At 45.5% G+C, this 12225-nt stretch overlaps 1 protein-coding gene across 1 annotated transcript in view; it reads left to right on the plus strand.

Annotated features, from left to right (window-relative positions):
- GALNT1 (polypeptide N-acetylgalactosaminyltransferase 1) overlaps positions 1–6149 on the plus strand; it is a 39342-nt gene extending 33193 nt beyond the window's left edge. The window contains exons 10-11 of the mRNA XM_004702957.2: positions 108–242; positions 5465–6149. Of these exons, the coding sequence (XP_004703014.1) occupies positions 108–242; positions 5465–5611 (282 nt within the window). The 3' untranslated portion in view covers positions 5612–6149. The remainder of the gene's footprint in view (positions 1–107; positions 243–5464) is intronic.
- The last annotated feature ends 6076 nt before the right edge of the window (positions 6150–12225 follow it).

Consider the following 12225-nt stretch of genomic DNA (forward strand, 5'->3'; position numbering starts at 1 on the left):
CGTGTTTTGCAGAACGACCTGACCGATAGAGAAGGAGTAGGTTGTGCTTGTTAAGTAGACCTAACACTCTCTGCTGTCAACGCTTATGTTTGTGTGTTTGTCTGTAGGTTTTCTCTTACACTGCCAACAAGGAAATTAGGACAGATGACCTTTGCTTGGACGTCTCCAAGCTCAACGGCCCAGTCACAATGCTCAAATGCCACCATCTGAAAGGCAACCAACTGTGGGAGTACGACCCGGTGGTAAGTTACCCGATTGCCCCAAGGGGGGAGGGGAGGAGGAGATTTCATTTGTTTACCTTGATGTGCGTTATCGCTAAGAGAATGCGTTTCAGAGGAGTTTGAATATTGAGTATTCTTATACTCTGGAAAGTGATGCGTGGGAAACAGCATGTCCATAAAATAGACATGTTTTCTTCCCCTTCGCCGTTAACCTGCGGAATCACAGCACCTTCCTTCCCGGCTCTCTGCGGTGACCAGGTGGCCCTGGATCCTGCTGGTCTCCTGAAGCTCCCTGAACGAGGAAAGGGAACTGCAAGTGGGCTTTTAAGATGACCGCAGTGAACTCTTAGGTAGAAGGATTCCTAGTGAAACTCTGGCTTCCCGTCATTTTTCAGCGGCATATATACCCCAGCTCCTTGTCTTTGTCTTGACTGTCTTCCTCTGGAGCCTGTGTGGGTCCGCCCCCTTTCTGTCATGCTCAGGTGGACTTGTCTCCTATAAAACTCTCTCTCCTTTCTGGTTCGTCTGTCAATTTGTACCTCAGACTCCACAATTCTGGAACCAACACCAAATTCTCTGACTGTTTCCCTTCTGCTTAGAAGCTCAACTCATTTGCCTCCGGCTTTGTCCGAAGGGAGTACGTAGTTGGCACGCATGCCTGGCCTGACACTGTGGAAACAGCTCCTGTGTACAAAGCCAGTGGCTCTCTGTCCCCTCTCCCCTAATTTCTCTGCCGCACCGAGTAGAGCTAAGCAGGTGATATTTTTAAACCCTTCTATCCCTTGGCGTTAGACGCCTTACTACTTTTCCTAATTGACTCTGTTCCTTCTCTCTGCTTGGCTCACTCTGCTTCCTCATCTCTCCATAAATGGAGGGGAGGTGTTGGCCAAAGTGATGGCTTCCGTCTCAGCTGTCTGCCCTTCTGTGGCTCAGACTCCGGCCTACATGCTGCCCTTGGATGGACCCTGTGCCTTCCCACTGGACAGTTCTAGTCAGACCGCTTCCTCTGCCCGACCTATGTTCTCCATTCTTGAGGGTCCAGCTTTGACTGTACTCCGTGAATCTCGGCCCCATATGAGTGCTCTCTGCCCCCAAATTAATTAGAATCCTCTTTAATCTCTGTAGTGTTTGTGCTTCTTGGTGGTTATTTACCTACCTGTCTTCTCTCTGCCACTAAACTTACATTGAAGAGGGCAGAGACCATATCTTATGGGTCCTGAGTCTGCCTTCACAGTGTCAAACTGTCCTGGGACCATCAAGTCAGTTCTGACCCATGGGACCCCATAGGACAAAGAGCTGCCTGTACTCTTTACGGAAAGAAGCAGACGGCCTTCACGTGCTTAGAGTGAGTGGAGGGTTCAGGCCACTGACCTCTTTGGTTAGCATCCATGTGCTTTAAGCACTGTGCCACTAGAGTTCCTCTGTCAGACTGTCGGGCAAATAGAATGGGTTGGTTAATGTGGCTATTAGAAATGTCTTGAATATTCTGTTCCTGGGCCTCCCGGGGTAGATGTTATTCCCATTGGGGGAGTTAACTGCCCCATGCACATAGCAGGAACAGCGATAGTATAGTCATCGCCAGAGAGTATAATCTCCAGCCATACCCCAGAGTCATTGTGACAACCCAAAAAAGAGAAGATTAAAAAGCCTCTCAGACTTAAGGTCTTTTGGAAATGGAAATGACCGTGCATTCATTACACAGTGCTGTATATGGATTAAATAAAACGTAGTGTGAAGGGTGCCTTCTGGTGTGGACGAAACGGCACAGTCACCATGAGGGCTACCTCTCTGCAGTACTGTTGGCCTTTCCTTGTGACCACAAGGTGACGGCTGCACCTCCCACCATCACGTCCCAGCTCAAGGCAGCAAGAAAGAGGAAGGGTGGACGGCCACATGTCCTGCTCCTTACAGGGACAGCAGGGCTCTCCTGGAGCTTCCTCCACCAATGCTGCTGATATCTGATATCTCCAGGGCCAGGACTTTATCCCATTCTGGGCCCCGGTGCAAAGGAGGCTGGTATCGCAGCCAGTCATCTTATAGAGTCCACTGTAACAAGCATTCCTCAGTGTCCGAGGACGAGTATGAAAAGCGAGAGATGAGTCGAGGTATCTTAGACATGCCTCTGCAGAAGAAAGATAAGGCATCCTACTCCCATAAAGAGCCACAGTCTCAGACGGGCAGTTCTCGTGCTACCCTGCCCTATGGGGTCTCCATGAGTCAGAATCGATGGCTGGGAGTTTGGGTTTTGGAGTCACGGGTATAAAGTCTTAGAACTTTGGATCACTTTGCTGGGTCAAGACTTAAAGCAAAACCAAAAAACCCCACATTTATGTCCACCCCACCCCCTTGAGATGAACCATCAGTGTCTCAGTCTGAGTTCTCCACCGTTTGACAGAATTTCACATTCTCGTGGACTCCAGACTTGGTGGAGCCACAGAGGCCAGATGGATGAAGCCTTAAAACCATAGCCCTGAGATCTTTAAACCTTAAACCAAAAATATCCCTTAAAGTTCTGCCGAAACTAAGAGTTTAGCAAACAGTCTGCCTTGAGCATGCAGCTTTTTAAAGTGCTGTCTGTGTGGGATCATGTTGACATGAACGAAGGCAAAGATTAGATAAGAGGAACCGTAGGGCTATCTTTTCTCATGCAGGCCAGGCCGGTCAAAAAAGGGAGGGTGAGAACCCTTGCTCAACTCAAAGAATGTAACCAGTGTCCCTGAATTGTACCTGTGGGGGCAGCTGACCCGCTGTGTGTTTGACTGTTATAATGTCAACAGCAGCAAAGATTAGCGTTGTTGTTGCAGACATGCTGCTGTTGGCCCTGGGCAGTAATAGGGAGGGGGAGAAAAGCACTCCGTGTCACTGAATAACATGTAAACATTGTTGAATGGGAGCCTGGTTTTGCTGTGACACTTTGACCCAAACCATCGCTTTCTTTAAAAAGGTAGGGTTTGAGATGGAGTGTTAGCACTGTGGGTGTTTATTAGGGTGCTCGCCCCTTTGGCTCAGCACCTCTGGGAGGGAGGAAGCAGGACTGGCAGAGGGCGAAGTCAATTGAGCCGCAGATGGACAACGTGAGTGGACTTTCACTTTCGGGCCGCGGTTTGGGCCACCCCCAGGCCTGGAGGCCTGGGCAGCAGCATGTAGAGAGTCACGACTCTCTGGGTGCTGAGTGTCCCAGTCACTAGGACCCTTTGTCGAGCACCTGCTCTGAGCCAGCCACCACGCTATGAAGTTAGTGTCTTCTATTGATGAGGTGGCTGGGCTCAGAGAGGCTAAGCAGCAGCTCAGGGCACATGGTTGGCATGCAACAGACCCCGAATGCCCTCTAGGAGTGCCTCACTGCAGAGCCCGGCTCCCCCAGGAAGCCACAGAGCAGCTGCATCAAGACCAATGGAGACCGGAAGCATGCCGGGCTGGCTCTCCGAGTCTGTGCTTGATGCTGCGCCTGAAGTCAGTGACCACCGGAGGTGATGGCATCTCCCTCTGTATGCCACGGCCATGTGCCGGCTCACACATGAACCAGGACACCATAAGGGCCTAGAAGCCAGAGGACGTGCAATCGCATACAAATAGAGAACCCTGGTTATATGCATGGGGCTGAAAATGGCGAGGTCAGCAGTTCAAAACTACCAGCTGCTCCCTAGAGACAGCCAGGCTTCCTACTCCCATAAGTTCGTCTCAAAAACCCACAGGGGCCGTGCTGGGACACTGCGTCAGGATCAACCGATGTCCGGGAGGGAGGGAGGAGGGGAGGGAAGCTGTTCGTCCGTTCAAATGAGGCAAAAGAGGCCTCATTGAAGGGAACTTGTTGAAGGAGGTAGAGCTGTATCTGGCCTTAGACTGACACTGCTTGAAAAGGAAAAGAATCTCAGTGAAGCCATGAGTGAAAATAAGATCAGACGAGCGCTCGCTAACGAACATGTTTTACATCCCACGGCGGTTGTGTTCACACGGTTTCAGATGATTTCAAAATCATCGTAATGCAAACGCCCACACAGCTTACCACAGCTCTCGCCATAGGAGTCCTCGGGGTGGTTCATTCACTACCGATCTCATCTGTACTTCCCTCCTGAAGCTATCCTGAAATCCAGCATGGCCACATCAAATCTGGGATGTAAATAAATATTACACATAACACACCCACGTACATAATGTGCCCCCACCTAGGAATAAACAAATGATGGCGTTTGGAAGAGAAAAAAAAACACACACCATATATCTGTGCTGTGTAAAAATCCAGTAGGCGGGAAAACACACAGCTGTATCTGCCAGCCGTTTACTAAGGCCCTATTTTGTATGAGCCACTGCCAGGTACTTTGTATTTGTTTCCTGTCTTTATTGCCGAATCTGCTCAGGAGACGCAATATTCTCACGCTAGCAGTAAGAACACACAAGTTAGCCAAACTCCAACTCCAGACTCCCAAATCCTACACTCTTCCTTCTACACTCTATCACCTCCCTGAAGGAGCCCTGATGTAGTGGCTTACATCCTGGGCTGCTAATCACAAGGTCAGCAGTTTGAACCCAAAGCTACTCCAGAGCGGAGCGATAGATGAGGCTTCCCACTCTTATAAAGATTTATACTCATAGAAACCCAAGGGGCCGTCCTACCCTATAGGGTCATTATTAGTCGGAATCAACTTGGTAGCAGTGAATTTTGTTTTGTTTTTATCAAAAGGAAGCTTCTAGATTTGATAGCGATGTAGACTTGGGGCTGATTGTATTAGATCTTGGCAGCCAAACATCCTATGACTTTGAATCTTCAAAAGGACCTGAGTTCCTAAGGGCTTGAGGTTTGGACTCACAGAATGTATTTGAAAAGCCTTATCACAAGGAAATCCAACACTTTTGAAACTAGGCTGAGGGTCCTAGATTAGGATCCACCTTTTTTTTCCCTCCCTCTGGTCATTTTTTAGGAAAAGAGCCACCTCAAAAAATTAGATGAATGGGTTAACAGGTAGGTAGGTAGGTAGGGTCATTTTACCCTATTTCAAGCTTATGAGCAATTGAGACGAAGTCAGGTCGTCATCTTCCAGGTCCAGTGGTTCCCACTGTACCCCAGTCCTTTCTCCCCGCCGTCTTTAGTACACACCGCTTTCTCCTTTATATTTTAAATGAAGTCACTTTTTTCTACCCCAAATTTCTTAATCTCCAGCTGGGAGGGCAGAGGGTGTTTTTGTTCTTTGCTTGCACTTTGATGTAAAGCTTTCCTCCCCGCCCCCCTCCCCTGTCCCTTCCAGAAACTCACCCTGCAGCATGTGAACAGTAACCAGTGCCTGGATAAGGCCACTGAGGAGGACAGCCAGGTGCCCAGCATCAGGGACTGCAACGGGAGCCGGTCCCAGCAGTGGCTTCTTCGGAACGTCACCCTTCCAGAAATATTCTGAGACCAAATGTACAACCACAAAATAAACAGAGGAAGAAGAAATTAAGGATTGACTGGGCTACCTCAGCATACATTTCTGCCACCTTCTTACGTAGCAAAAAAGGAAAAGTCTTTCCTGTTCTGCAGGATGCAAGGTGTATCAGCCATTCAAACATCAGACTCCTCGAGCTTTCCGCCAGCTGTGAACCAGCCTTCCTGTCCGAGGACGGGAACCTACGTAGGAGTGAGACTGCGCACACTGATGTTTACAAGATTGAGTCTCCTCAAGAACCATCGTAAGGCGCACTCAGACAATGAAGAAGCAACCAGGAAGACGTGCCCGCACATCAGTCGCTATTCCGACGGGATGTGCCGTCGCGGAGAAGAGATTTCCAAGGTTTCTTATTTTCTGATTAGAACTGGTAGCCAGTATATGAAATATTGATATAAAAATTAATGAAAAAGAACTGGAACCAGATTCAGTATCATGAAACCAACATTTTTACAATAATAATTTTAAGAAAAAAAGCTATATTAAACAGGGTTTAAAGAAAATTAAATCAGAACTATGAGAAGTACAATTTGTTATAGTATAGTATCAAATTTCTATATAGATTTTTATACCTCAGTGGGGGGATACTGATTCCAGTGGCACCGGCTTGTTTTCATCTGTGAACGTCAGTAGTCACGATGCGGGATGTTTTTGTTGTTTCCTGGGGGTGAGGGGTGGGGGGAGGGGGTGGGGCTGAAATGGAGCTCAAAACTAAACAAAAGGCTCTTTGATAAGAGACTTAATTTCTATCATTTAAATTTTTCAATTTGGTTCGTGGGCTGTTGGAAATGTAATTTTTAATTTCTTTCTAAACCTGGCCTCAACTGAACAAATTAGTTATCTCAGCTGCTTGTAGGTCAGCTGACTTGTAGGCGTTTACAGACGCACGCATGCGTGTGCTGACACATTCATTCTTTTGTTACATCTTCAACAGCTTAACTTGATTTCTCAGATTATGCTTAATACCCAAGATTCATACCCCTGTAGTAGATTTGTTTCCACAGCTATAAATGTTCAGTTGTTTGGTTATGATGCCACTCCCCAAAAGGCCTACAGAAGTGATTTATTATTTGGCTATTTGGAGAAGATCTATTTAAGGGGATTTTTTTTTGGGGGGGGGGGGTTGTGAAAATATTTTTCTCCATACTCAGATGTGCTTCATTGTCGAGTACACATTTAGATTAGGTTCTTGAATTGTAATGTTGATCTGCTGCTTTTTTTTTTTTAAATAAAATTTTACCGAAAATGTTTAATTGGCGCTTTTTTTTTTTTTTTTAATGTTAGCCAAAGAACTGCAGCTACACTACTTCTTGGCTGCATTTCTTCCCTAAATGCAATTTAGGTTAAATTTGTTTTCCTTTTTAGATATTTTTAATATCATGAAATGATCTATTATCAATTGAAGGTTAATCTTTTCATCTTACAGAGAGAAAAATCTCACTGTGACATTTTCCCCGATTCTTGAATCAGTCCATTGGCTAATGGGCTTATATTATTACTTCCTGTTTGTAAGATAATATTTAATGGTATTCTTTTCTCTGATTATCAAAGGCTCTCACTGCAGGCAGTGCTATTTCATGTGTAAGAATGTTTTTTGAAAGTTGTGTCATTAATGATACCTGCGCCAAGTGTACACCAAATTTCTCATATACTCCTTAAGTTCCCTAACATCAAGCACACATTGCTGCTTTAGGGCGAGATGATGACAGAGTGCATAAACTTTGTCCCCAGAAAATTTGAAATGAAGCAGGTGCTAGATGGAATTTTCCCCCAACTCCATGACCGATGTTAGCTCTATCTTCAGTAGGCCTAATGCTTGAATAAACCATGTGTCTAATCAATAAATTATTTTCATGCTCAGAATTTCAGGTTTTGTACTCAAGTGTAGCTTGGTTATTCCTTCTTGTCAGAAAACATAACTGCACTGTGATTTAAGGTTTTGCTTTGTTTTTAAGTGGGGGATGTATGTAGTTTAATCCATGGGTACTTTTTAGAACCTGATAGATAATCCCATTGCCTTTATTTTTCTAATTAAAGAGTTCCTAAATACTTTGAAAATATAAAATATTCCTGAATAGTTGCGCCATACTGTACATTGGTTTTCTTTGAAGTTAACATGGATCCCCGCTCATTATAGCTCTTTTTAGATTAGGCAGCTGTGTGAGTCTGGGTAGACCAGAGAAACAGATCCAGGGACACTCATGTGCATAAGAAAGAGCTTTGTATAAAGAGTAATTGTATATTAACAAAATATCCTAGCCCAGTCCAAGTCAAATCCCTAAGTCTGATATTATCCCATATGTCTGATACCTGTCTGTAAATTCCTCCTCAAACTCACCCAACACATGCAATGACCAGAATGTAGGAAGATCACAGGCCAGTGGGTGGAAAGCCTTGTGGATCCAGTGGTGGTGGAAGCATCTCAGCGCTGGCGTGGGCTCCACGTGGCTCCTCTGGCACCAGGACTTGGCTCCATCAGTGTAGCTCCATATAGCTGCCAACAGCAATGTCTTGCAGGGAGAGAGTGTATCTAGCCTCCTGTTACACTATCTCCTTCGCACCTCCCAAGTGAGGTCATCAAGATGCAACCTGGTTGACAGGCTAGACTCCACCCCTTTGCAAGTTGACAGGAGACTATGATGGATTTGCTAAAGATTTGAAACTAATGATTGCACATACACACACACACACACACACACACGTGTAAATTTGTGTCAAGAAATAGCACACAGCTGTAAAAGTGAGGTAAAGTAACCCACAGTCAGCAGCTCAAGTGGCAGAGTACTGATGGCTCCCCGGATTGGCAGGCAGTATGGCAAGCCATTGGTTCAATTCAAAGAACCAGAAGTCACCAAGCCAGATGCAGGATCCAGACTCAGGAAAAGCAAGCCAATTTCCCCACAGTGTCCACTTATATAGGAATTAGGCCATACCCCTAGGGAAAACTTTTCACAGCACATCCCATTATGGAATTTATGACACTGTTAGGTCATATCCTGGGGTATCACTAGGCTCTAAATGCCAAATCCTTGAGAAGTCAGACTCAGCCAATGGGCACAAAACCTAAGTATCATAAGCAGTATGGTAATTGTAAATCAAATTGGAAAGAAAAGGATGTGAAAAAAAAAAAGAAAAGGATGTGTAAAACAAAGGATGAAACAGTATTATTGGGACTTCTGGGAAGATGGCAATGGAGTGACACATACCAGAGGGGACTCCGCAGAATTCAGCTGAGCAGAGTTGCTTAGAGGGAAATTCAACACTGCTGGAACAGGAAGAGCATCATAAATATAAGTAGACACAGACCCACGTGGTCTTGAGGGGCTGGGAACTTTGGGCTTACCTCAGTGGAAGCTGGCTGGGGCTTGAGCTTGGCCCAGCCACTGTCTCTAGCGGAGCCAGCACCATTTGGAGCCCGTAGGGAGGCCTGGCATTGACATAGCCACAATTTGCCCCCGCCTGTCCGGAGCAGCTCCACGGGCAGGGATCGGGGTTCAGCTACATTGTTGCTTTCATTCCCATCTCTGCTCTCTGTCCCTCCACAGTACTAGAGGTCTGCCAGGGGCTTTTTTCCCTTGGCTCAGCCGTGGATTGCTGCCGCTGCCTCAGAACAGAAACGAAACCCTTGCAGCTCCATGGGCAGGGATCAGGGTGCAGCTACACTGTTGCTTTTGTTCCCATCTCTGCTTGCTGTCCCCCCACTGCCTTTGGGGGGGTTTGTGAAGGGGCTTTTTCTAGGCTCAGCTGTGGGACTAAACCCTTGCAGCTCCACGGGCAGGGAGTGGGACTCAGCTACATAATTGCTGACCCCCCACCCTCTTCCCTATATTCCCGCACAGTCTAAATGGCCTTTTTAATTTTTTTCTCTCCTCTTTGTCTCGTTCCTGTTCTCTCACACTCCACTGCTGCCCTCCAGACCACGCCCCTTAGCCTAGGGCATTTACGCCTGTACCACACCCAGCTAGGTGAGCTCCACCCTGTGTAGCTAGCCTGAGGCTAGGGAAAGCCCTGTTTCCCTACAGGGGATACTCTGCCCAACTTCTCTCCAGGGAATTCCTGCCTGTGCACCTGGGGATATAAGGCAACTCAGCCAACACTCATCAACATTCCAAGATGTTGCAGGAGCCTCTGCCCAACCTCCACAACACCAAAGCAGGCAACCCACCAGCCTTCTGGGGCACTCCCCTGAGTGGGAAGCCACAGGAAGCTAAAGGGGTAGGTTAATCCCATAATAAAATTACCTGTAGGCAGTTTGAAGGAGCATTCCTACAAGTCTCCCAGAGAGCCAGTGCTCTTTGACTCCCTGGAAAATGGCACCTGGCTCCTCTAAAACAATGCAACACAAACAGTCATCAACCCCAACGATTTCAACGAAAAAACAGGAGGAAAAAAAAGGCAATGGCAGATGCCCCGAACATAACAACATACATAGAAGAAGCAGACATAGAGCTGCCCCAGAAAGAAATTTTCAGAATGCTGTTTAGAGTCATACAAGATATGAGGGAAGCAATACAGAAAAAGGATGAAATGATAGAGGAGATAAAGGCCATACACCAAAGGGAAATACAGGCGCTTAGGGAGGAGATAACAAAAACCAGTAGCAGAAACACGGACCTCGAGAATCGACTAGAGGAATCAGAGAGCCGCATCAGTAACTTGGAGGACAGCCAAGCAGATTTTAACAAATGCGAACAAAAATCTAATAAGATCATCAGAGAAGCTGAAGAAAACCTAAGAGCTATGTCTGATGAAGTGGAACAACATTAGAATTATTGCGTTACCACAGGAAGACACAACAAAGAACTCATCTGCAACAATAGCGAAAGAATTCTTGGAGGAAAACATCCCCAGCTTGATGAATGAAAACCAGGCAACAATTCAGGAGGCTGAAAGAATGCCAGCTACGCTGAATCCCAAGAAGAAATCACCAAGGCACATAATAGTTAAACTTTCCAACTTTGAGGAAAAGGAGAAAATCATGAGAGCAGCTAGGGAAAAACAAGCAATCACATATAAAGGTTCCCAAATAAGAATATGCTCAGACCTATCAGCAGAAACTATGAAGAAGAGGAGAGAGTGGAGTAACATATTCCAAATATTGAAGGAAAACAACACAAATCCAAGAATACACAGCCAAATTATCGATCAAGATAGATGGAGAAGTAAGAGTCTTCCCAGGCAAGGAAAATTTCGAATACGTTAGAAGAAACCCACCCCTACAAAAGACCCTTGCCAACCCAGTATGGGCAGAAGAACAACACTCACCAAACATAAGAAAGAGACCACTACATAGAACAACCTCACCGAGAGGGCAACAAAGAGAAAACAGACCCGCAGGATAGCATTGGCTTAAGGATGGAAAGAAGCCAAGAATGAAGCACACGCATGCACAACACACTGAGAAAGGAAAGTAGGAAAACTCAACAAAAGGTAGAAGATGACACCACAGAGTCTGCAGATGGAGATAATAACCCTGAATATCAATGGCCTGAACTCAGGCATTAAAAGACTGAGATGAGCAGACTGACTTAGAAAAAACAACCCATCAATCTGCTGCCTACAGGAGACACATCTCAAGGATACAGACAAAAATGGGCTGAGAATCAAAGGCTGGAGAAAGTCATACCAAGCTAACAGCAATTCAAAAAAAGCAGGAGTTGCAATCCTAATCTCAGATAAAATTGACCTCAAAGTGCAAACCATATTAAAGAGATAAGGAGGGACACTATATAATGTTCAAGAGAATGGTAGACAAAGAACTACTACGCATTGTAAACATATATTCCCTGAATGAGAGACTCGCTGAATACGTCAACCAAACACTGCAAAAGATTAAAAAAGAAATCACAACCTCAACAATTATAGTGGGTGATGTCAACACCTCACTCTCTGAGAAAGATAGATCACAGGGAAAGAAACTCAACAAGGAGGCCAGAGTTGGACAATTTGACCTGATAGATCTTTATAGAACTTTTCATCCAAATACAAAAAAGTTCACATTCTTTTCAAGCCCACATGGCACTTATTCAAAGATAGACCACATGCTGGGGCATAAGGCGAATCTACATTAATTTAAGCACATTGATATCATACAGACTTCTTTCGCTGACCACTGTGCCCTAAGGCTGGAAATCAACAAAAGGAAGACAAAGAAAACGAGCAAACAATTGGAGGATGAAAAACTCTCTACTGCAAAAAGAGTGCGTACTGGCACAGATCAGAAACGGAATTAGGAAATTTCTAGAAACCAACGAGAATGAGCACACGACGTGCCAAACCTTATGGGACACAGCAAAGGCAATCATCAAAGGACGTTTCATAGCAATATGTGCACACCTGAGAAAGGAAAAGAGACTCATGCTTGATATGCTGGCACAAAATTTACAACAACTAGAGCAGAGTAGGCAGGACAATCCAACTAATAGCAAAAGAAAAATTATAAAAATCAGGGCTGAGATTCAGGAGAGGGAAAATAAGAAAACTATGGGGAAAATGCTGCTAAAAGCTGGTTCTTTGAAAGGATAAACAGAATCAATAGAACACTAGCAAACCTAACCAAAGAAAGGAGGGAACAAATTTCAATA

The sequence above is a fragment of the Echinops telfairi genome, unplaced genomic scaffold (assembly GCF_000313985.2).
Source record: "Echinops telfairi isolate 266 unplaced genomic scaffold, ASM31398v2 ScPeMD7_7400;HRSCAF=8409, whole genome shotgun sequence".
NCBI classification, from domain to species: domain Eukaryota; kingdom Metazoa; phylum Chordata; class Mammalia; order Afrosoricida; family Tenrecidae; genus Echinops; species Echinops telfairi.